At 39.1% G+C, this 26460-nt stretch overlaps 2 protein-coding genes across 7 annotated transcripts in view; one reads left to right on the top strand and one right to left on the bottom strand.

Annotated features, from left to right (window-relative positions):
* CLTA (clathrin light chain A) overlaps positions 1-4621 on the top strand; it is a 33661-nt gene extending 29040 nt beyond the window's left edge. The window contains exon 5 of the mRNA XM_023545140.2: positions 4582-4621. Coding sequence (XP_023400908.1) covers positions 4582-4606 — 25 coding nt within the window. The 3' untranslated portion in view covers positions 4607-4621. The remainder of the gene's footprint in view (positions 1-4581) is intronic.
* Positions 383-26460, bottom strand: part of GNE (glucosamine (UDP-N-acetyl)-2-epimerase/N-acetylmannosamine kinase) — a 37309-nt gene continuing 11231 nt past the window's right edge. For 3 of the 6 annotated variants that reach the window (XM_010587837.3, XM_064291734.1, XM_010587836.3), the window contains 10 exons: positions 24879-25330; positions 21050-21202; positions 18392-18604; positions 12066-12153; positions 11093-11303; positions 8325-8454; positions 7727-7948; positions 4597-4779; positions 1790-1906; positions 383-1072 (listed from right to left, as the gene is read on the bottom strand). In XM_010587837.3, the coding sequence (XP_010586139.1) occupies positions 837-1072; positions 1790-1906; positions 4597-4779; positions 7727-7948; positions 8325-8454; positions 11093-11303; positions 12066-12153; positions 18392-18604; positions 21050-21202; positions 24879-25330 (2005 nt within the window). In that variant the 3' untranslated portion in view covers positions 383-836. The other 3 variants (XM_064291735.1, XM_003407860.4, XM_064291736.1) reach the window with 3 other exon arrangements.

Here is a 26460-nt window from a genome sequence, read left to right as displayed (position 1 = left end):
TCAGACTGGTAAGGGATGGCTAGCTAGCTCTGTAAAGCACTACAGCCTCAAGAACTTCAAGACCACGGGCAAATCGACACTGGCTGATGCCCAGGCAGCATCAGCATTCCCAGAAGAGCTCCAGAAACTCACAGAAAAGAAAGGCTACCTTCCAGAGCAAGCCTTCAATTGTGAGGAAACAACTACTTATACAGCATTTACATTGTATTAGGTATTATAAGTAATCTAGAGATGATTTAAAGTATGCAGGCGGATGTATGTAGGTTACATGCAAATACTATGCCATTTTATATAAGGGACTTGAACATCTAAGGATTTTGGTATCTGCAGGGGGTCCTGGAACCAATCCCACATGGATACCACGGGCAACTGTACTATATACTTTAAAAAGCTTTTTTTTTTTTTTTTTTTTTAATATCCATACCTTTCATTGTGTGATTTCCTTCTGTTCCCTGACTAGATCTCTATCTGTGAACTGGGTTTAGAGTTAGAAGAGGAAGAATTATTAATCCAAACTCCCACCCCAAGCAAGGCCTGTAAGGTCTAAGTGGTACATCTAGTAAGTAAGCATCTACAGACACAGAGAATTGTGACTGGCACTTACAAGGTTTGAACTGAAATGACCCTTATTTAGGAAAAAGAACAGCATCTACGAAAATAGGATTTGGGAAAGGTGACTTTGGAAGAGAAGACAAAAAATAAAAATGCTTATTTCTCTGCCAAAGTCATCTGCTTTTTTTTAAAAAAAAAAAAAAAAAAAATGCTCATCAAAAAGACAAGACCATGATTTCACAACACAGCTCTGGAGGCTCGGCCCATGTCCACCCCTGGCAGGCCTAGTAGATCCTACGAGTCGTGTAGTCCAGGACCATGCTGGCAGCACCGAGCAGGGCCGGATCTATCAAATCCGAAACCACCACGTCCACATCCTGAACTGAGGGCAAGGCTTGCTGGCGGATGACATCTTTGACAATGTGGATATAGTGATTGGCCAGGACTCCAGAGAGGATCACAAGGGAAGGATTCATAGTGTGCAGGATATTCACAACTCCAAGGCCCAAAGCTGTTCCAGCTATAGGAAAACAAAAAATAAGTTTAGGGGAGAGGCCAAATCAAAACCACCAAAGAGGAAGTGGAAAAGAACCAGCAGCCAGGTATGGTTAAGTACATTCATAATAGGTGATGGGAAGCAGTATTTAAAGCTTAATATATGAAAATGATCATGTTACACTCTGAAGTGAACGAAGCAGGGTATTAAAAATTATATATACTATCCTAAAAAATCCTACATGATCTCAACTATGTAAAAAAAAAAAAACACACAAAAAAGACTAGAAGGTAATGTTAATAGTGGATGTCCTTGAATGGTAAGACTCTTACTACTCTCCTGTATTTCTCTAAATTTCCTATAAAATGAACAAATCTTATTTTCACAGTTGTAAAACAAAACACAGAGCTCTGGTGTTGTGGTTAAGAGCTTAGCTGCTAACCAATATGTCAGTAGTTTGAATCCACCCTAGGGTGCAGTCCTACTCTATCCTATATGGTTGCTATGAGTCAGAATCAACTCTATGGCAATGGGTTTGGTTTTGGTTTAAAAAAAAACCTGTTTAAAAAGGCAGTGCCACCAAATACCATGAATGTAATTCCCTTTTTCCATCTCAGTAAGTAGGAAAGATACCTCTGACCAGAAATGCCAGAGCATTGGTCCCCATTTATCAGCAGATGGGGGCCCTAGGATGTTTGAGGATGCCCCCTGTGGCAGAGCTGCCCAGAGCCCCACACTCACCAGTTCGTAAGATGCTCTGGGCCTTTGCGTTGCCAAGTTTTGCAGCTTGGATGAGATGGAGTGCACCCACAGCTTCATCTTTTGGCACTGACATCCCTTCCACCAAAAGCAGATCTTCTGTTTGAGAGGAGGTGAGAAGGGCAAGCAGTAGCTAATAAACTGTGAGCAGTGTGTGGGCAGCAAGACCCCAAGTAGAAAGACTGTCATATTTGCAGAGCTTTTTATCATGCACAGATGTCCATGTAATTGCCTTAAAGACTTTTGCTGCCCTCTTCTACCTGGTTATACATAATCCAGAATCTCCCTAACTCAAAAGTCCTCCCCTCTGACCATAGCCTCCTACCCCTCTGGCTCCTTTGCTTTCCACTTCCAATATTAGAAAGAGTCCTTGAAATGCGCTTTCCTCCCCTCCCCTCCCAGCCCCTCTGGGTTACCAGACTCCTCCCACACTTACTGCCTTCTTTAGCCATCCTAAGTGCATTGCTGCACCACTTGCCAGCACCCCACATTCTACGCAGTGTGGTACAGCAGCTGAGGAATGACACGCACAGACCTGGGTTCAGGTCAGCTCTGCCACTACTAGCTGCATGACCCTGTCCAGGTCACTTAACTTCTATACTTTCTCTTTTCTATGAAATTAAACTAATAATACCTAAACCTGTAGGATTATTGTAAGGACTAAATGAGATAATGGACATGAAGTACTTAGTTAAATTCTGACCAGAGTAAATGATCAATAAATCATAGGTATTTCTGTTGCTATTTATAGTCTGTCTGTCTGTCACCCTCACTCTGCCACTCACCAACCCAAATCAATCTACCTCCCTAATCTGCTGTTACACTTGGGCGCTGATGGGAGAAACCCCCCAACCAGAGAGACTGCTACCTCGACACCAATTGGAGGTCTCTTATCTTCCCTGGGCCCTCGAGGATGGCCTGGCCAGTTTTCCCTCCCACCCTCTCTCACTGCTCTACTAAACCTTCACCACTTGCTTGGATCTAACCTTCCCCTCCACCACCACAACCATTGCTAGATTTCTGTACTCCTGACTTCTCACAGATCCCCTTTTCTGCCCCTCACCTCCTATCTGTATTTGTTCATCTCCCCTCCTTCTTTCCCTCTCTTGTCCAAGATATCCCCATCTCCCTGGGCTTTGGAGTTTCTCTCTTCTCACCTCTTTGGGGACTGTACTCTAAAGACCGTAAGACCCTTCTCCTCAGCCTTCACTTCCATCCACACTGTTTCTTTTCATCAGTGTGTGCTGATGCAGATACTTAAAGCATTTCTTCTCCACTTATACAGATAGTGCAGGCAGCTTCTGCTCCTGCTATTTGACTGGAACTTTAAAACATGTATTTACCCCAAAGCGGGCAAAAATTGGTCCTTGGGGCAAAAAAAATCTTTTTTTATGTATGAAACAGATAGACATACAAACATAACAGATACACAGTATATCTACGTTATTAACATTTCATGGAGGGGGGTCATTAGGAAAAAACAGGCTGCTTAGGGGAGTGATAATGAAAAAAAGCTTGAAGAATGCTGTTTTAAGGGCTTCAAATGATGTCCTTGTAGCCAAATCTAAAGAACTTCTCTGACTGTCTCTTAATTGTAGCACTTATTACTACTGACCACTCCCTCCTCCTTGAAACATTCTCCCTTTCTGGCTTGTGTGGCATCACCCTTTCCTGGTTTTCCTCCATCTCTTTCCCTGCCCCTCAAATGTTGATATTTCTCAGGATTCCACCCTCCCAGTCTTTTGACTCATTCCCTGGGTCTCATTCATAGGTTTAACTACCACCTTGATGCCGACAATTCCAAAATTCCCATCTCTAGCCCAGGGAAGTTAGGATGGCTAAGGGAGCTCTTCAGTGGTGTCATCTCTCCTGAACCACAGAACGCTTATCCAGCTGCCTCCTAGGCATTTCCTCCTGCATGTCCCACAGGTACCCAGTCATCATCTTCCTGTTCTTCTCTTATATCCCCAACCCCAATTTATTCAACCAGAAACCTGGAAGTCACTCTAGAACTGTTCCACTCAAAGCCATCCTCCAAAAGTTAGTATAGTGAAGAATCTAAAATTTAGATCTGATATGTCTTTCTTCTAAAAGTTTTCAAGGGCTTCTCCGTGACCTGCTAGTCCTGGCTTAGCTGTTGCTCCACTACACTCTGCCTCGCCCTTCCTGCACCAACACCACTGAAGAGCTCCCTTAGCCATCCAAACTTGCTTGGCTGATTCTATTTCTGCTCTGACTCTCAGCCCCCAGGACAGTGCCCTAATAATCCCATCCCTGTATGGAGAGGGCGGGGAGGGAACTTGGTGTCATTCTTACACGCACTACATTCCTTGGCCATTTTTGTTATTACACTGGGCACACTATTATAATCATGTTAATTGACTTTCTCTTGCATTAGACTAAGAAACCATGCTGACTTTTATAACATGTCCATTAATTCAAATAGCTTTAATTCAAATAGCTCTTCAGGGTTCAAAAATGTAACATGTCCATCCATTTATTTCTTCATTAAAGTGTGTATTAAGTACCTACCCTCTGCAAGAGGCCAAGAAAACAAAGATTAAAGAAATCTTCCCACTTTCTTAGTGGTCAAGATCCCTGTCCACCTCCACCCCTGGAAAGGAGGGGTGTTAATATGGGTCAAGATCAGGGACACTCTAGAGTACCAGGAAGCCCAGCTTTTCCTTAGGAAGTGAAAGGCATAAGCTTTTCAGCTCTGTTTGGGATTTCTACTTTGAAGTACCTGTTTACCATTTGGATATTTAATTCCTTAGGGAAAAGAAACCAACCATCATGTAGCTTTTTTGCTTCCCTCTGCAAGGCCATCCCAGAAGCATATGCTTCAATACACCCATGGCTTCCACACGAACAATCAGGCCCATCCAAAGACACAACAAGGTGACCAAGTTCTGCAGCACAGTAGGAGCTTCCATGGATCAACTCATGCTGATGGATGATGCCACCACCAATTCCTACAATGAGAGACAAAATCATCAAGGCAGCTCTTCACCTGCAACAGAAAATATAATATGGCAATGGTTCATCTGTTTAGCATTGCTTTGGAATGTGAGGTTCTATACAATGCCCATTTTTCTAGACAGTTGAAACTTACTTAATTACGAAGTACCAAAGCTTTATTTGAAGAATTTTGGATGGAAATCTGTTTAGCAGTTCTTCTGGTGCCTTGTATCACATCTGCTTGGTGCACTCGGACATCAGCCACAGCTATGGCAGCCAGGTTAGTGTCTCAGACTCACCCTGCATTGATCGTACACCACCTCAAGCACACACTGCCAGTCCACTCTGCTTTCTGCACAAAGGTTTTTTCCAAAGTCCAGAGGCTACCCTCAACCAAGGAGGGACAGGAGCCAGTGGATTCAAGCAGACAATTCTGGGTGGTATTCTGCAGGCTTCTTGGGAGGTTCCAGCAGATTTCAGCCCCCACTGATCTAAGGCAACTTCTATAATGCATCCATTAATGGCTTTCTTCCTGCTCTGTCTCACTCTTCCCACTCCCTCACTTCTGCTTCTTAGGACTTTCTCCAAGATAAAATACCTGTACCTAAATCCTTGTCTCAGGCTCTGTTTTTGGAGAAATGGCTATCTTTTGTTATGATGGAGTTTAGGAGTTACTAAGGATTAAACCTGGTGGCGCAATGGTTAAGAACTTGGCTCCTAACCAAAAGGTTGGCAGTTAGAATCCATCAGCAACTCCCTGGAAATCCTATGGGGGCTTCTGTCCTATAGGTCGCTATGAGTCGGAACTGACTAGATGGCACATAACAACAACAACGAGGATTAAAAAGCATTTTTGCCCCAGAGGGCTCTGCTTTCTGAGTTGTTCTGCCATTTGTTAACTTCCTGTTGTGCCTATTCTTTAGCTTCCATCCCTTTGATTTGCAGCTACTTACTGCTGTAAGATAGAAAATGGCATCCAAATTTGCTAGAACTGTATTCAAGACTGAGAGGAGAAGTACATCAGCTAAAGTGCATGAGCTTAAAAGCCAAGCAGTGTAATATGGAACTTAAGAGCACACAAATTTGGAAATTAGACATGTCTGGGATCAAATGCGGTTCAAGCTCTTTCTAGCTGAATCTGTTTCCTCATTTTGGAGGTGTGGATATTAATGAAATTTTTTTCTAGAGAAAATGACTGAACAATTCTACTAAGAGGAGTTGTTACGCGCTGTCAAGTTGATTCCAATTCATAGTGACCCTATAGGACAGAACAGAACTGCCCCATAGGGTTTCCTAGGCTGTAATCTTTACGGGAGCAGATCACCAGGTCTTTTCTCCCACAGAGCGGCTGGTGGGTTTGAACCACCAACCTTTTGGTTAATAGCCAAGTGCTTAACCACTGTGCCACCAGAGCTCCTTCTGTTTCCTCATTTAAAATCAAATGGGAAAGTCAGAGAAAATGGTGGAGTGGGCATTCCAAAAGACTATCCCTTCACAAAAGCCACAAATAAACTGGCAAAAACCGTCAGAACAAACTTTTTCAGGACCTCAAAAACTAGCCAAAAGCTTACAAGAAAGAACAGCTGAATTTCTATAAGAGAGCTTTGTGGCTCCCAGGTTGGTGGGACAACAACCCATATTCCAGTATAGGTACCAGTACCAGAGAGAAGAATGAGCCTGATTCTCAAAAGAATTGTGGTAGTTTCTTTTGACCTGTCTGGTGGCTCCTTGGAGACCTGGCTCAAAGGGCTTGCTTTTATCTCACCTAACTCAGTGCTGAGGGGAGTTACTCAGGGGGCAGAGGGACACAAACAGATACTTGTACACCAGTGTGCGCTGTGGCACTATTTACAATAGTTAAAAGGTGGAAATAATCCAAATATCCATCAACAGTTAACAGATAAACAAAATGTAGTATATATATACAATGAAATATTATTCAGCCATAAAGAAAAAAGAAGTTCTGATACATACTATGACATGGATGAACCCTGACACTGGCCTTACTAGACAAAGACTTTAAATCAAGTATTTTAAATATATTAAAAGAGCCAAAGGAAACCAAAGAACTAAGGATTCAAGGAAAAAACTAAAGACCAAAAGGGCTAGAGGAAACCATGAGAAAAATAATAAGGTGAGAACCATGTCTCTATTTGACACGCAAATCGAGAATATCGATAAAGAGTTGGAAATTATAAAAAGGGACCAAAGACAAATTCTGGGGTTGAAACTTACAATAACTAAAATGCAAGTTATTGTACTTTTTCACTAGAGGGGCTCAACAGCAGATTTGAGCAGGCAGAAAAAAAGAATCGGCAAATTTCAAGATAGGTCAATGGAGATTATCCAGTATGAGGAACAGAAAGAATAAAGAAAAGACCTGTGGGACACCATCAAGTGTACCAACATTAGTGGTGCTAGGGACTGAGGAGGAGGAGGAATTGGGATTAACTGCTTAATGGATATTGGGTTTCTTTTTGGGTGATGAAAATGTTCTGGAATGGTGGTGATGGTTGAGCAACATTGTGAAGATATTAAAAACCACTGAATTATACATACATTTTTAAATGATTAAAATAGTGAATTTTATTTCAATAAAAAAGAAACAAATGATAAAACCTACTTCCTGAGTGGTTAATAGATGGCACCTATTATTAGAGTGAACACTGATTTTCCCTCAGTATTAACAAGTAAGTGTTACTATAATCCCTACTTGACAGATGAGGAAACTAAGGACGAAAGGTTAAGTACTATTCCCAAAGTCATGCAGAGCTGGGATTCATACTCAAGTTCAACTTCCTTCAAAGCCTAGACTCCTAACTACTATGTACATTTTCCTCAAAAAGATGGATAAACCAGTATTTTTCCAGCAATAAATTATAAGGCATAATAGGAAGGACCAACTTAACCCAAATTTACCTTTCTAGCTCCTGAAGCAACCTCCTCTTTTACTCTGCTTACCTGTGCCTGTGATAAGTGTTACAAAGTTTTCCAGTCCCTTTCCTTGGCCAAATTTCCTTTCTGCCAGGGCAGCACAGTTGCCATCATTGTCTACCCACACAGGGAGATGCAAAGTGTCAGACAAGGGGGTCCTGAGGTCCACAGAGTTCCATTCCTGGATAAGTTTTGTTGAATGTAGCACAATTCCTTCCCGAGGATTTACACGGCCACCCGTGGAAATACCTAAGCTCCACCACAAACCCAAGGAAAATAATTCCGATTAGCAATTGTAGAAGTAGAAGAGTACACTAACTTTCTTGGCTCAGAACACAAATCAATTCACTCAAAATCTCCTAACGCAAACACCATCCAAGGACTACAAGGAAATATAAGGCAGGTCTGATGGAACGCTGTAGTTCCTCATAGATTTATACCACCAGTGTTTTCCCCATAATGCTTGTTATGTTCCAGGCAGTTCCCATGCTGGGGCCCATAGACAGGACCTGGAGCCATCTATACACAGGGCCAACACTGACTCGATGTTCAGCCTTCCATCAGAACTTAGTAAACTTTGTACATTAAAATGGACATTGCTTGGATATGTAATAGATAATCTCACCGACTCCCAAAATCCTGCAGTTCAGTTTTACAGCTTCTGCTGCAGCTTCCACACACATCTGTAGGATTAAATTAATCCTTTCTTCATAGGTTTTAGGATTGAACTGAGTATACTTCTTAACTACTTCACCCTAAAAGAGGAAAAGCAACAAAGTCTGTCTCACTGGTCTTAGCTAAGGAGCATACCATAAATCTTCCAATCTTTTTCATGATAAGTCAGACATTGCTGTAGATTGAGATGACTATACAGGAGAAAGCCAGAGTCTGGCTTGGGCTGGTTCCAAGATAAGCCCAAGTCATGTCCCGTGAAGCCATATTGGCACATGGCTGTTAAAGCAATGAAAACTTCACAGTCAACCAGATGAGTCCCCGTCTTAAGTTAATCTAAATCTAGTTCATTCGAAGGTCGTATTTTACTTCTTCCTTTCAGGTTGAAAATTGCTTAAATACCTAAGTAAATAGATACCCTAGGTAGTTGATTTCTAGTCAGCTCTAATAACTTAAGCCAGTAATGGTATGTATATCCTATTTACTCAGCTTTTTCCATGTTGGCTGGCACAAATACCACAGTTTAAATTACTGTGCTTTGTGATCTGTTTTAATATCTGACAGGGATACCCATTACCCACTGCCATTGAGTCGATTCCAACTCGTGGCCACCCCATGTGTTACGCGATAGAAATACTCCAGGTTTTCTTGGCTGTAATCTTTATAGAAGGAGATTGCCAGGTCTTTCTTCAGTGGTGCCACTGGGTGGGTTCGAACTGCTGGCACTTAGGTTAGTAGTCGAACATAAACTGTTTGCACCACCCAGGGACCTTATCAGACCAGAATAGTCCCTCCTAATTCTCCTGTTTTTTAAAAAAAAAAAAATTGTTTTCTTTTCTCATTTGTATATTATTTTAAGTAATTTTCAAAATAATGTTGTTAAACTTTTCTTAAATCCCACTGATTTAGGGTTATTTTATTAAGTAAAAAAATTCCATTGAAATGTTGACTATATTAAATTTATAAATTAATTAGGAAAGTGCTGACATTTTAAAAACGGTAAAGACTCTCATCTAGGACATTTTTTTAAGCCTTTATATTTTACAATAAAGTTGTATAGTTTCCTTTATGTAGATCACATGGTTTTCTAGTTTCTTCTTAGGAGTTTCTTTGCTGTTCTGAATGGGATCTCTTCTTCCATTATGTTCTCTGGTTATAAATGCCTTTTATATATCAAATATGAAGGTTAAAGCTGCCATTAATGACTGTCATTAAAAAATAAACCTAAAGAAGTACTTCTCAACTACCACTGAGCATCAGAATCACCTGGGCAGCTTTTAGCAACTATTGATGCCTGGCTCACACCCCCAGAGGGTCAGATTTAATTAGCCTGGGTGGGATCCAGGCTTCTGTATTTCTTTTAAAACCTTCCAGGTAATATTATTGTGCAGGCAGAGTTGACACTTAGAGAAAAGCTCAAATCTTTGCCTACAATTTCATATTAGACAGTTATTGATATTTACTTATTTATCATAGTATTCAGCCATTTTACTTTATCACTTCTATAAGCTTGTTGGAGCCCTCATGGCTCAGTAGTTAACAGTCTGGCTGCTAACCAAAAGGCTGGCAGTTCGAATCCAACAGCTGTTCCTTAGAAACTCTATGGGGCAGTTCTACTCTGTCCCATAGAGTCGCTATGAGTCGATATTGACTAGATGGCAATGAGTTTGGTTTTTTGGTTTATAAATTTGTTGATTTATTCATATTGTCTATAAATATATATATTTTTCGTTTTACCCTTTCCATATAATATCCCTTTTTACTGTTCCTTGCTTTATTTATTCCCTTCATAACTTCCAGGATTATGTTAAATAATGTTGCAGAAAATGCCCTTCTTTTCTTCTGGATTTTAATGAGAATGCCTCTAGAGTTTCAAAGAACTACAAAGGATTTTGGCTGTTGATATGGAATAGATCATCTTTATGCTAAGAAAATATTCCTCTATTAATACTTTTTAAAGAGTATTTATAGGGGAGACCTTTCAGCTTCTCTTGAGAATGTCATGTTTTGTTTTGTTTTTTCTTATTTGACATAATGATTTTATATTAACAGATTTCTTTTAACTTTATGTTTAAAATACTCAGTATTTCTCACGGGTTCCTGAAACTTTATACATTGACAATAGTTTAAACAAAGACTTTTCTTTGAGGCTTATTCTCCCTCGTTAAGTCATTACAGCATTTTAACATGGACAATTTGGTATTTTTATGAAGACTTTCTCAACTACTGTCAACACTGTGGTGATGGTTTGGTTAACAGATTGAAGGTGTATTGTACTCAGTAAAGAGTAGAATTGCAAAAATGCAAAATGGAGAACCGATACAACTGATCATGTTCTAGAGGAGATATAATTCCCTTCACCATATGCAGATGCCCTCAACCTGGGCAGTTATAGTAACCAGCATACTCCATGCTCCAGCTGTTACCAAATACAGAATTTTTGACCTCCTGAGTGGCAAAAGCCTTCTCTGGTGACTAAGGGGTCTCCCCATTGCCAACTCAAGTCAGCTACCTTGGACTCCCTAAGAATTTACTTCTTTGAAATTTTAATGATTAGTAAAATGATGAGACAAACGTTGTAATGGATCCAAAAGTCAATTCTATGGGTCAATTCTACAATCACAAGCACTTGTATGTGTTTCCAGTCCTACTTTCCAGCTATACTTTTAAAATCAATTACTCACATGGGATATAAAATTAAAAGTTTAGGAGTTATTTTACCTTCATGCTGACTATTGCAACTCGGAGGTTTGTCCCACCCAGATCAACAGCCAAGGCACTTAGAGTTTCAAGAATATGGTCAATATCTTGAGAGATATTCTCCTTCACAGGAGGAAAGCAGAATTTCTTTTGTAGTGGCTCTTGAAGATCAATAGATTTGAGAAATTTCAAAATCCTGGGAACAGCATTCCCATCTCCATATATCTTTGAACTGCAATATGCAAAGTTAATTAAATTAAATGCTTCTACCATACATGTCAAATAATATTGAAAACATGATTATTAATGGAATCTGAGACTTCAGATAAAAAATGGGTCACACTTCTTCATTTTAAAACAATAACATCTGGATCTCTTCAGCAACACAGTAACTAAGTACCCACGTATTGCCAATACAATGTCTAATTTCTTTGTTGACTGAAATACAACTATTTCCAACATGAGATACCATTAACAAAATGCCTATATCATCAAAGAAACATTATCTTTGTTAAGCCAATTAAAGAATATAACAGTTTTGAATAGTGATTTTTTTTTTTTTTTTTTTTTAGTTTTTATCTTTACATCCCCGGGAAAACAAAATGGCATTCAGAAATGACATTCCAATACAGAAAAACTCTCATTAATTTGAAATAAAAAGCAAGGCAGTCTGAATTAAGTAAACTAGACTATTTTTAAAGAAAATCAATGACATTACTAATATTTATAGAAATTCAAATTAGGCTAAAGAAGTATTTCCTAGCAAAAGTGCTATATTAATTAGCTGAGAAAGGTAAAAAATTATTCCATATTGGAACCCTTGGTAGAGTAACAGGGGATATATTAGCAAACTCTGTCTAACCAGCAGGTAGGGGTCCCCGGGCATGTAGAATGAGAACTGTGTTAGGATGATTAAACAGTGATCATAGCTTTAAAATGGTGCCTGAGGCAGCTGCGCTTTTAAGTCACCCCGCCAAAACAATTCTGTACTCACCAAGGGTACTGTTTACCAAACTGAAGGTGCAGAGCTTGCAATATTTTGTCTTGGGTGTCAGCATCCCGGACATGAAGAACATTCTCCCCTGGGTAAATCCAGCGACACATTACAAAGATTTGGAAGTGAGAATATCCAAAGAATGCACAAATTAGCAGTGTCTTGTGCTTAATTATCCCTGAAACTAGGAGCCTTCAAATGTAAGTCTTCTATTAATGAAACATCAACTTTTCACTTTCTACCTTTTAAAGCACTCTTGGCAAGATTTCCAAATATAAAACACTTAAAGGCACTAGTATTCTTTATTCCTAAAGAAAATAAATCAAGTTTTTGTTGCTTATTGAATAAATGGATTAATCTAGTATGCACTCACAACTCTTCTAGTCACCTAATAAGTCCATTCTTCCAACCTGCCCTGTGACAAAATTGTTTTGATTCTCCAGGAATCCAGATTTCTGAGTTCATGGAATTGGGGTGACCCACCCAGGCCATCTGCCCTTTTGTGTCCTTTTGAATCTTGAAGGACCTGGTTCCCTGGAATTACCTTCAGGTCAAACAATAGCTTAGTAAGCAGCTTAATAGAGAATGTTTTGCCTTAGGCATTGGGTTTTTTTTTTAAATCATCTATGGGCAGCCAGCTTCCAGAAGTAGGAGCCCCAGGGCCTGCCTAGAGGTTGTGCTTTGGGATGTATGGCGTGTCCCTGGTGATTCTGTTTCTGTAACTGGTGAACCCTGAAACCCTGCCAGTGCTTTGATATTATCTTCTGGGAAATTAACATAACAATGACCGATATAACTTGCTTTCACTGTCCCTTTTTCGGGTGACGCTGTCTGATTGGAATCATACCTACTCACAATAAATATATTCTGTTGCACTAATTTTTGGTGTTTCTCTAAGCAGTTTAGGTTTCTGACACCTGCCTTCCATCTCCTCAGCCAGTCATTCAGTTGGTCAGGCAAGGTTTGTCAGGTCATCAGTCAGTCCACTGTTCAGGCAGTTGCTTTCTCCGTTGTATCAAGCTATACATTTTCTAACCAATGTGAGGAAGTAAATACAGGCATACCTCGGATATACTGGGGGTTGAGGTTTCAGACCACCGCAATAAATTGAATATTGCAATAAAGCAAGTCACACGAATTTTTTTGGTTTCCCACTATATATGTTTACACTATACTATAGTCTATTAAGTGTCCAACAGCATTATGTCTAAAAAAACAATGTACATACCTTAATTTAAAAACACTGTATTGCTAAAATATGCTAACCATCATCTAACCCTCAGTGAGTCATCATCTTTTTGCTCGTGCAGGGTCTTGCTTGCCTTGATGTTGATCTCTGCTGACTTATCAGGGTGCTGGTTGCTGAAGGCTGGGGTGGCTGTGGCAGTGTCTTAAAATAATACAACAAGGAAGTCTGCCACATCAATTGACTCTTCCTTTCATGAAAGACTTCTCTGTAGCAGGCGATGCTGTTTGATAGCATTTACCCACACAACAGAACTTCTTTCAAAATTGGAGTCAACCCTCTGAAACCCTGCCGCAGCTTTATCGAATAAGCTTATGCAATACTCTAAATCCTTTTTTGTCATTTCAACAATGTTCACAACATCTTCACCAGGAGTATATTCCATCTCAAGAAACCATTTTCTTTCTCATTCATAAGAAGCAACTCCTCATCCATTAAAGTTAAGTTTTATCATGAGATGGCAGCAATTCAGTCACATCTTCAGGTTCCACTTCTAGTTCTCTTGCTATTTCTACCACATGTGCAGTTACTTCCTCCACTGAAGTCTTGAACCCCTCAAAGTCATCCCTGAGGGTTGGAATCAACTTCCAAACTCCTGTTAATGTTGATATTTTGACCTTCTCCCATTAATCATGAATGTTCTTAATGGTATCCAGAATGGTGAATCCTTTCTAGGAGGTTTTCAATTTACTTTGCCCAGATCCATCAGTGGAATCTCTATCTATGGCAGCTATAGCCTTATGAAATATATTTCTTAAATAATAAGACTTGAAAGTCAAAATTAATCCTTGATCCGTGGGCTCTGGAATGGATATTGTGTTAACAGGCATGAAAACAACATTAATCTCCTTGTACATCTCCATCAGAGCTCCTGGGTGACCAGGTACATTGTCAATGAGCAGTAATGTTTTGAAAGGAATCTTTTTTTCTGAGCAGTGGGTCTCAACAGTGGGCTTAAAATATTTGGTAAACCACGTTGTAAAGAGATGTGCTATCATCCAGGCTTTGTTGTTATCATTTATAGAGCACAGGCAGAGTAGATTTAGCATAATTCTTAAGTACCTTAGAATTTTCAGAATGGTAAATGAGCATTGGCTTCAACTTAAAGTCACCAGCTGCATTAAGCCCTAACAAGAGAGTCAGCCTGTCCTTTGAAGCTTTGAAGCCAGGCATTGACTACTCTTTTCTAGCTATGGAAGTCCTAGATGGCGTCTTCTTCCAGTATAAGGCTGTTTCATCTGTTGAAAATCTGTTGTTCAGTGCAGCCCCTTCATCGATTATCTCAGCTGGAGCTTCTGGATAACTTGCTGCAGCTGCTACATTAACACTTGCTGCTTCACCTTGCACTTTTACGTTATGGAGAGAGCTTATTTCCTTAAATCTCATAAACCAGTCTCTGCTAGCTTCAACCTTTTCTTCTGCAGCTTCCTCACTTCTCTCACCCTTCAGAGAATTGAAGGGAGTTAGGGCCTTCCCCTGGATTAGGCTTTGGGTTAAGGGAATGTTGTGGCTGGTTTGATCTTCTACCCAGACCACTAAAACTTTCTCCATTATCATCAATAAAGCTGTTTCACTTTATTATCATTTGTGTGTTCACTGGAGTAGCACTTTTAATTTCCTTCAAGGACTTTTCCTTTGCATTCACTGTTTGGCACAAGAGGCCTAGCTTTCAGCCTGTCTCGGCTTTCAACATGCCTTCTTCACTCAGCTTAATCATTTCTAGCTTCTGATGTAAAGTGAGAGACATGCAACTTTTTCTTTCACTTGAACACTTAGAGGCCACTGTAGGGTTATTAGTTGGCTTAATTTCAATATTGTCGTGTCTCAGAGAATAGAGAGGCCAGAGGAGAGGGAGACAAACAGGGAATAACCTGTTGGTGGAGCGGTCAGAACACACACAACATTTTGCCATCTTATATGGGCATGGTTTGGTGCCCCAAAACAATTACAATAGTAACATCAAAGATCACTGATCACAGATCACCATAACAGATACAGTTATAATGAAAAAGTTTGAAATATTGAGAGATTATCAAAATGTGACACAGAGACACGAAGCAAGCACATGCTGTTGGAAAAATGGCGTTGATAGATTTGCTGGATGCAGAATTGCCACAAACCTTCAATTTGTTAAAAACGCAGTATCTGCGAACTGGAATAAAATGAAGTGCAATAAAACGAGGTATGCTGTAAGTGACAATGGCCATGTTTTTCGATAGGCTAGCCTAAGAAGAGGAGAGCAGAAGGGTGGTATCTGGAAAGGGGGGGGGGTGCTTTAAGATGTGAGAGGCCTAGACATGTTTAAATGATGAGGAAATTAAAGATACATGGAACAGAAAGGATGACTGATGGAGTGAGGTTCCTGCGAAGGCTAGAGGGATGGGAATTAGAACACAGGTAGAAGGATGAGCAGTGGACAGGTAGGACAGACCCTCCACTGCTGGAAAGAAGGAAAGAATGGCTGGGTATGTAAGTTTATGACAGTGTGGTGGCAGAAAACAGACACTGCTTTTGACAAAAGATCATGATGCTAAATTCAGCATTCAATTCTGTGTTTGCATCTGACTTGAACTCTCAGCAGCATTCCTTGAAACAGGTTCTTTTCTTGGCTTTAACAATACCACATTCTCTTGGTTTTCCTCTGGCCTCATTAGCAATTCTTTTCAGTCTTCCTTGCTGGCTCTTCCCCCTTCACCAGAACTCTAAACGTTGAAGAGCTCCAGAGATTGGTCCTGGGCTCCATTCTCTTCCCTGTTTACATGTTCTCCCTGGGTAATCTCATTTAGTCCCTTGGTTTTAAATGCCATCTATGGCAGAGAATACCAAACCAAAAAACCAAAACCACTGCTGTTGAGTTGATTCCGACTCATGGTGACCTTATGGGACAGAGTACAAGTGCCACATAGGGTTTCCAAGGAGCAGCTGGTGGATTCAAACTGCTGACCCTTTGGTTAGCAGCCAAATGCTTAACCACTGTTCCACCAGGGCTCTAAGTTGTCTTCAGCATCATTCCTCTATAGTAGTAGAAGAATTTTTACATGGGTACCTGATCACCCAGCTAAAGACTATATTCTTCAGCTTCCCTTGCAGCTAGAGGTAGCCATGTAACTAAGTTCTGATGGGATGTGAGAAAAAATATTTGCAACTTCCAGATCATCCCCTTATAGGGAAGAGCCTCTTCCCCTTTCCTCCTTCCCATTGGCTAGGAGCTGGAGCAGCCATCCACAAGATAGATGGCAGCTAAGTCTCTGATTGTGGAGCTGCCATATTAGCTCCTGAAGGCTAACCGTGAGAAAGAAAGAAAGAAAATCTAACTTATCTAAGCCACTATTATTTTGGTTCCCTCTATTACTGTAGCTGAACTGATACCCTAACTATACACCATCTATATGGCAATGACTCATATTTGTATCTCCAACTCTAACTCTCCCTGGAACTATCTAGCTGCTTACTTGCCACCTCCTCTTTGATAACTAAATCTCAGATTTAACACGGCCATAAAAGGACTCTTAATTCCACTCCCTCCCAAAACCTGTCTCCCTCAATGTCTTCCATATGAAGAAAGAGCACCCCCACTGTTCAATCCCAAAATCTAGGAGTTATTATTGATTCGCTTCTTCCTTTCATCTCCCACATCTAAGCATCAGCAAGCCCTATAACATAACCCAAATCTTTCTAAGTTTCCTCCATCTCTAATACCACCACTTAGTCTAAACTATTAACATCTTTTATCTGAAGAGCTGAAATAGCCCCTTAATTAACTGGTCTCTCAGCTTCCACTCTTGCCCCATCACATTCTGTTTTCCAAATAGCAGAAAAATTGTTTCAAATGCAAGTCAAATCATGTCTTTCTCTCCCTCAAATGGCTTCCCATCATACTCAGGAAAAAAAACTCCAAATTGTTTACCCTGGCTGACAAAGGCCTGCCTTCTTCTCTAACAACTGTTGTATCACTCTTCCTCTTGCCCACTACTCTACAGCTACACTGACCCTTCTGTTTCTTAAATACATTAAGCTTGCTCTCATCTTAGGGTCTTCACACTGGCTATTCCCTGTGCTGCTCCCTAATCCTCACATGGCTGATTCTTTGTTATTCAGTTAAATGTCACCTCCTCAAAGAGACTTCCTTTATACTACTAATAGCTATCCAGTCACCTGTCCATCACATTAACTTGTGTTACAATTGGCACAGCACACAAAACTCCTGATATTTTTGTTATTTTTCTTTGTATTTTATCTGTCTCCTCTCCCTCTAGACCATAAATTACATGAGAACTCAGCCCTTGCAAGTCTAGTTTAGTGCCAAATTGCAGTGCCTAGCACATAGTAGGTGCTTATAAAATACTTTCTTAATCAAGGTGAAAGAATTTCCATTTGATGGCTTTCATTTTTTTCTGTGAAGTAGGGAATAAAATAATATGCTGAGAAAGAGAGGGGAAGAAAGTCTAAAGATAATGGAAAAAGCCAGGCTGGCAATCAGGAAGAAGGGGAAGAAGAGCAGAGCTGGGACTAATCTCCTTGGTTCTGGTCCAATTCTTTTCCATTAACTCCATTCTTTTTTCTATTACCTACACACATATAGTTGCATGTAGATAATATTAGAACTCAGACTAATGTTAATAACAGGATCTAAATGAATAATAATAATCCTACAGATAATTTGGTATTAAGGGGGCACCTTACTTAGATATTAAGGGACACCTTACAATGCCATGCTCTCAAGTACTGACTAAAAGGAGTCTCTCCTGGACCCAGAAAATGAAGGACTGGCACTCCTCTACTCCTAACACATTCAACCACATTCTTTCTTAAACACAGCTATCAAAGACCATAATGAAGCTCTTAGCTGTAACAGATATTACAAAGGCAATAAAAATGTTAAGTAGAGCCTTAAAAGATTTGGTAATCACTGTGTGCTATTTATAGACTATTTATACATTTTAGGCTATAATTGGTCATTAACATCATTCACACACTTGTTCATAAATATACATGCCTGGCACTGATATATCCATGCCTTATAGTAATTCATATGCATGTATAAAGCCTAGTCAGTTGAAACATAAGCAAAGGTAAATACCTGTTTCTCTTCCGATCTGACGTGTCCCCAGGTTGATCACAGGTGTTCCAAAAGCTCCAACCTCTCGAACCCCGCAGCTGCTGTTTCCAATCATACAACCAGCGTGGGCAACCAATTGTATAAACTGGTCAAACGGGACATGTTTAACTGCACGGAAATTGGGATGATGCTCAATGCCCTTCTTCCGCATCACTCGAACCATCTCTTTGCTCCCTGTGAAAATGCAAAGAACTAATTGTTAAATGGCTTATGAGATAAAGAAACAATTATCATTGCCAAGTACAGCCCCACTTAAAGAAATCTTCTTATGAAAACCCACACTGGTTATTGGGGAAATAGTAATTTTGATTACTGATTTTTCTTGAATGATGAATATCTAAAATGCCTAGCCAGCTCACTGCCTCAACTAGGAACTCAAACAGCACCAGGTGGAACTTTTTGGACAGCACTTAGCAAAACAAATACCTTTTAATTAATATCCCAGTAAGAACCTTTACCTTAAGCAACAGTACAGAGGCTAAAAACAGGCCAACACTTTATATCTCTTAAGCTGAGAGTTCCTACATGGAAAGGTCTCAGGCTCTACACACCAAGCTGATGAGAGAGCCTCTGCCTCAGCTGTGCTCACTTGCACTAGAAATACCTCAACTGGGTAGCACTCCCACTTATGTAAAAATACAGATAGATTCTGATACTGTGGTTGGTAACTTATTTTAAATGCAAGATTAAAAAAAAAAAGTAAGATGTATACCTGTACCCACTGTCGTCGAGTCGATTCTGACTCATAGCAACCCTATAGGATAGAGCAGAACTGCCCCATAGGGTTTCCAAGGAGCACCTGGCAGATTCAAACTGCTGACCCTTTGGTGGTTAGCCACGATGCCACCAGGGTTTCCAAAATGTATACGGAATTAGGGTGAATTAGAGAGGCATATTTTAAACATTGCCTCTCTGATTCACCCTCTTCCTAGCCACCCCCTACCAAGTGAGGAAAAGTTGCTCGTCTGATTAGTTAGAAGGCTTGACAGCAAACACGTCATGTTCACTAGTGCACAGGAGCCACTGTGTTAACAGAAGCTGCACTTGCATGTGTTCTCCGTGTCAGGGTTTAACTCCTCGGAGCAGGCCTGGCCACTTCTCTGTATATCCAATCTTGCTAGAGCATGCTAGTCATCACCTACAATTATTGTAGTATGTGGTACGACAGAAGATGCTACTCTTCCAAGATTCAGATTTGGGTTCCTCTTTGGCCCTAAGCCTAAACCACATATGCAGTAATCCAGTTTCCCCAACAGTTGAGCTGTACTGGGGTCTGGGCACAAGTCAAATAATAATGATAAAGCAATGCTTTCTTATTTCACTATTGTTCCCTGTGTATATCTCATCAAAAACTCCAACGGGAGAAGGAAGAGTGACAGACATGATTTAGGTATTCCTGAAATCCTTTACTTTAACAATTTTCATAGGGGAAAAATATCTCTAATTCTAAAGTGTATACAATCAGGAAAGCATATTACAATTGGAATATCACTGACAATGAATACTGAACAAGAAAGATATACAATTACTTTACAAATATTTATATAAAAAGTTAAAGGATTAGAAAAGAATAAATGTTAAGGTTTTTGAAATATTAATACATTACCTGAATGAAATCTGGATTATTAGTTACCAGTTGCTATTGAGATGATCCTAACTCATGGCAACCCCATATATGTCAGAGTAGAACTATGCTCCACAGGGTTTTCAAGGTTGATTTTTTGGAAGTAGATCACCAGGCCTTTCTTCCAAGGTGCCTCTGGGTAGACTTGACCCTCCAACCTTTCAGTTAGCAGCTGAGTGTATTAACTGTTTGCATTACCCAGGCAGAAATCTGGGTTAGGGGTTCTTAGAAAAAACTTTTTTTCAACTACCACTCTACTTTGCTTTCCTTAACAGAAAAGATTATTCAAGGGACACTATAAGCAGAATTCTTTCCCAGTAAGATGGTAATATCATGGCATTGCAAGGAAAGGTGCTACCTCCTCTACAAAAAAAAAAAAAAAAAAGCCTAAGAGCTCAGTAATGACTGATGTCAGCTAACAATAACCAGTATTTGAAAATTCCTAGTGTCAGGCTCTGCTCTGGCATTTCTTGTTTATTATATTATATCCCCATCAACTTCCCCAAGGTCTCTCTAGCACTGAAACTTACAGTGTTATCCTCTAGTAGGTAATCAACCAGGTAAGGTTTGAGGATCCACTGGTTGGAGACCCCAGATCTAAATTATTTAAGCTCAAGATGACTTTAAGATATCACTAACATAAATAAGAAAGGGAACAGGAAATAAAAATAATTGCTATTTTACTGCAGTCAATAGGATTATTACTTTCTTAGAGAAACTCCTTCACTCTAAGGTTTATGTCTCTTGGTTAAAGTGAAGGTTGGAGAGACCTTTTTTCAGTGTTCATTTCTTTCCTATTAAGCTTCTATTAGACTTTACAAAAACATCAAATTCTCCAACCTATAGCATAATTGGTGACTCTTTGAAAATCTGAATGCATTTCAGAAGAGTGGCTTTCAGTGATAAGAAAAATAGGAAGAAGAATCAAAAGAAGATGTAAGAGAAACAAAATTTGTAAAGGTAGGTGACATAATTTCATTTTCAAGTTCAATTACCTGCATCAATATTTGGAAACAGAACTAGGGTCCGCTTGTTAAATGAGATAAGGGCATCCAATGTTAATTCAAACATTTTTATGGAATGCTTAATGTCAGTGGTCACAGGGTGCTGTAGTGCAACAATGTAATCTTTAGATTTTACATCATCACCTGTTTAAAGAAAATCAAACCACATTGCTTCATTAGTTAAGAATATTAAAAGAGGAAGAAGCAAATTCTAAAAGCAAGACCCCAAAGTCTGTGCTTTAAAAAATACTAAGGTAAAATAGTTTGTCACATTCTAAGCAGGGCATCCAGATTAGAACAAAATGGTAAGAATTCAGAGCAACAAGCCCAAGGATACACCAAATTTCACATTTTACAAAGGTGCTTGCTACCACAAACATAAATATAACTTCAAATAGCAAGCACCAGAGATTCATTATGTTTTAAAATCCAAAGTATTTCAAATCATTAGAAAATTGCGAATCTTCCCAAATTCTCCTGATGTTTCTAAAACGTAACCAGCATCAGAGCATTTAGGGTTTGACTGAGCATTAAACGTATCTCACGTGATGCACAGGAGCTTCCCCATACTGCTACCTGCCCAGATTCAACAAATGCCGAGTACGTCTAACTCTGTTTAAAGGACTAGAAAGGCTTAATGCATCCCTTGGCTGGGATCCTAAGGACAGTTCTTCAGCAAAAACCTAAAGTGTAAAAGGTTCACATGGACAGTGCTATGCCAAACCACACAAGACATTTATCAACGGGGTCTAAATTATACCATAAAACTGAAAATAGGCTCCACTTGCTTATTTTTAATGAAAGTGTTATCTTTCCCTGTGCTATTAATTTTCATGTCCAATTTTATCATTAACTATCTAATTCATCACTAATTTCTAAACTCAACCAGCAGCAGTCATTTTTTATGATTTAATAGTAACAGAGGATTTTTGCTAAGTAAGAATCTTCAGTAGTATTTGATTTAAAAGACCGTGTTGGTTCCAAATTTTTATTGGTCCCATATTAGTTTCTAAACTGAGGAGGAAATATTATTAAATTTCTGTACAAAGTAGAAAAAAGACCTAAATGAATCTATCAGAAACTTGATAAAACATGAGAGGTTCAAATATTAAAAACAAAACAGCATGTCTGGTTACAGTTAACAGAAGTCCAGAAAGACGAGATCAAGAAAATTTCAGATAATTTACTAGGTATAGATTAGGGCCTTAGGGCCATTAGGAAGAAACTATTTCAAAGAGAATTAAAAATGGCATGGGCGGAGTGGCAACAAAAGAAGTGTCTTCACTGTAAAGGATATGGAGCTACTATGTATAGGCTGTAATCTGACTACAGGTACAAGTCTGTTCTGCTATAACGCACGTTTCTGTAACGTGAATTAGCTCACTCCTGACTGGTAAATAGAAGAATGTCAGCCTTTAACACAGAAGTTATCTACATATGACTGCCCACACCTGAAGGCAAAGAACCCTACTGTAAATATATGTAAGGAGCTATGGAGAAATACAGTACCCATCATGGGGCCATTTCACCCCACATTCTTTTCTCTTGGTTCAGTCTGCCCATGTACTCTGTCTTGAAAGCACTTATAGGGGAAGTCACTCTGATCTTTGTGCACTGGAGTGGGGGCAGTGGGGACTTCTTTGAGAGTGAGGATGTTATGGTCCCATGCAGACAATCATTCTACACAAGAGCTGCACCGCTTATTGCTAAGGGACAGTGAAAGGTGAAGAGGAAGAAAAATTCCAGCAGTTTATTCTATGAGATGTTTCCACTTCTCATTCATCTTCTACTTTAAGTGTGATTGAGAAACGTTTATAGTGGATAGAAAATAACAACTATAATGCAGATTGCACTTTGTAACTTAAGGTCTTATGTGGAGACATTTAAGCAGTTTCTTTATGAAAGAAGGATAGCAAAATGACCAAACTTAGATGTCTTTCTTGACCAGTGAAAAGAAAACACAAGACAATGATCCAGAGCCATGCGCTCCTAGAAAGAATACATTTTATGCAAAGCCTGCACCTGCTTCTCGACCTGCAAGCTCTGACATATCACTCTGCCCTTGCCTCCGTAACTCTGCAGCCTCAGCCCCTTCATGCAAGCCTTTCATTTATGGTACCATGATTTTGTTTTTGTTTTGTAACAGTCCCATATTTTTTTACTGCAGTATTTCTTTCATTATTAGGAATTTAACATATTCCTTTTAACTTTGTTAGTATTTTTATTAGGATTGTTTTTGATTAATGTTCTGGTTACAAAGTTGCAGTTTTGAGTGGCCTATGCCCTACCCAGCCCTACTTTTCTTATAAGCAGAGTGATAACATCAGAAGTTGCAGGTGGAGAAGCAGGTACAGGATTTTCACAAAATGTACTATTGCCAGAGGTGAATGACTCTGGCTCATGGGCTTGTGTTTTTTTCACTGGTACTAAAAAATAAAATAAAAATCAAGTTTTTGCTGTTTTGTCATCATTCTTTTCATAAAAAAAAACTGTATAAATGGTTCCAAACACAACCTTAAACTCAAAGTGCAGTCTTGCTGCATTCTGCTTTATAACAGTTACAACTTTTCAAAAGTATAATTTTTCAGAACATATACAGAGCTAACAGTATAATCAGCAAAGAATTTAAGAGTGTTTACTTAGAAGAGTACAAAAAGGAGAGACTAAAAAGACCAAAGTTTGTTCCACCAGCATTACCTAGATAAAAACCCCAGTGCCGTCGAGTCAATTCCGACTCATAATAGGCTACCTGATAATTACAAATCTGTACAAGGATAAAAAAATACATAGATTAATTTATATAGTAAACCATAAAACCCATTGCCAGTGAGTCAATTCTGACTCATAGTAGGAAAGCCCAATTCTTTTCCTGTTCTAATGTGAACTGGATTAAAAATACATACAATCACTTTGATTACAAAATCATAACAAAATCAGTTTTCTATTCATTCAGTTCATTATTCAACAGACCTGCCTCTTAGAAAGGGGGGTCCTAAACAGATGATGAGTCCTGATTTTACCCCTCAATAGTATTCTCACTATAAATCAATCACTTGACATTCTGGTTTATAAATCTGTTTTCCTTGCTTATGATTAGCAAAAGGCAGTTTCCAGGAAGCTAAATCAGCCAGTTATTGATGATTTCAGACCTTAGGGCTTATTTAGATATAGAGATAATGAACTCTAATGTTTGGTATAACTATGACTTCTGCTTTTTAATAATCATAATCCCTTACATTAACAAGTACTTATGACTTGCTGCTTTCACATTCATTATCTCATTGGCATATTTCAACAACTCCATAAGAAAGTCATTAAAATTAAGCATAATGATATTTTTATTGTAGCAAAAAAAAAAAAATAGGAAAACCAAACAAAAATACCGATAATCCCATAAACCAGAAAATAAATATTATAAATTACTTGGTGTACATACTTCTTGACATTTCCACTATATTACAGCTTTTTAATGGCATCATATTATACATATAATTTTATAGCTTGCTTTTTTTTTCTTTTTGATATATCAGGATCTGTCCTTGTCACTAAATAGTCCCACATTATATTTAATGGATTAAAAGCATTCCATTGTATAAATATAGGAAAGATTTAAAAAAATCAATCCACTATACCTATTTTACAGAAAAGGTAATGAGTCTCTGAGAGATCAAGTCATACCAAAGCATAAGAGATATGAACTAAAACTTTAGTCTTCTGATTACTACTATATTCTATCCACAATAGTTTCCAAAAGAATTGAAATAAACCCAATATTTTCTGACAAAAACAACCATTAGACTGACTAAAGTCTGATACATACCTAGCCACATCCGAATGATGCTCATATAGTCCTTGTTCTTGGCTGAAAGAAGTTTGTCATAGGAAGGACAGCCTGCCAAAAGGATGCGATCATGGTCCTCACACATGGATATTAAGTGTTGCTCTGCACTTCGGGTGCAGCACACGTGATAATGAGCCAGTTTTGTTATGGCATGTCTGATAGAGTCATCAATGGTCCCACTGACTTCCCCACCTTCAATGTGAAGGATTCGGATGTTCATCAAAGCAGCAGACGTAGCCAGAGCCAGGGCATCAAACCTGTCTCCATGAACAATCATGATATCAGGCTTCAGGCGATTAAGGACATCTGGTAACTTCACCAGGGCCAGGCCTACTGACTCCACCATGGCTGCCTCATCTTCCCCCCTAACGATCGTGTGTAGCCTGGTGTTAATGTCAAAGTCATCTTGTTCAATCATGCGATATGTATTTCTAAAGCAGGAGAGAAGTAAAGATGTGAGAGTATGTTCTTAAATGCAGGGTCATTTAAGAGCAGGAAAAGCAATCTAACACCAACCCTGAAAGGAGAAACATTTTTTTTATTTACTTGTTAAATAAAATGAAGTACAATACAATAATTACAACAACTTAACAAACACTCCCTTTACATACAATATTGAACAGTACAGATCGTAAGTATACAGTTTAATTTTTCTATATGAATACCCTGTATTTACCACCTAGATCAAGATATAGAACATTTCTAGCACCCTGGAGGAGCCCTGGTGACACAGTGGTTAAGAGCTACGGCAAGCTATGGCTGCTAATCAAAAGGTTGGCGGTTTGAATCCAACAGCTGCTCCTTGGAAACTCTACGGAGGCAGTTCTACTCTGTGCTGTGGGGTCCTATGAGTTGGAATTGACTCAGCAGCAATGCGTTTGGTTTTTGGTTAGCACCTTGGAAGACTCACTGGTACCACTTCCTATTCAGTACTTCTTTTTTAGAGGGAGAAACATGTGAGGGAGGGTTTTTTTTATTAGGAAGAAAGAGACCATACTTCTAACAGTAGACATGACTTTTCTTCTTTCTTTCCTTTTTTTTTGTATTTAGCAATTTTAAAAAATATATGCTGCTTTAATAATAAAAAAGTTTTATTTATAAAAACAAAGCTAATTTTTTTACACACACATATACAAACGTGGGAACCAGGATGCCTAACATTATAATATTATAAACTTCTGAATGATGAAAATTATCTCCTGAATTCTCTATACATAGTACCATTGTTGTTGTTTTCAGCTGCCACTGAGTCATCCCCCAACTCATGGCAACCCCACATTCAATGGGATTGGACCACTGTGATCCACAGGGTTTTCGGTGGTTGATTTTTCAGAAGCAGATTACCAGGTCTTTCCTCCTAGTCTGTCTTAGTCTGGAAGCTCTGCTGAAACCTGTTTTCTTTGTACTTATCCTTTTTTAGGGTTAACCTTCCTGGATACGTACATTGATGTTTTTACCAAATGTGAAAAATTCTGCTCATTATTTCTTCTAACATTTTTCTGCCCAATTTTTTTCCCTCCTCTCTTTCTGAGACCCCAATTAAATGTATATGAGATTGCTT

This window comes from Loxodonta africana, chromosome 9, assembly GCF_030014295.1.
Source record: "Loxodonta africana isolate mLoxAfr1 chromosome 9, mLoxAfr1.hap2, whole genome shotgun sequence".
Lineage (NCBI taxonomy): Eukaryota > Metazoa > Chordata > Mammalia > Proboscidea > Elephantidae > Loxodonta > Loxodonta africana.
Note: the sequence above shows the minus strand (reverse complement) of the source record. Positions and strands in the feature narration are given on the sequence as shown.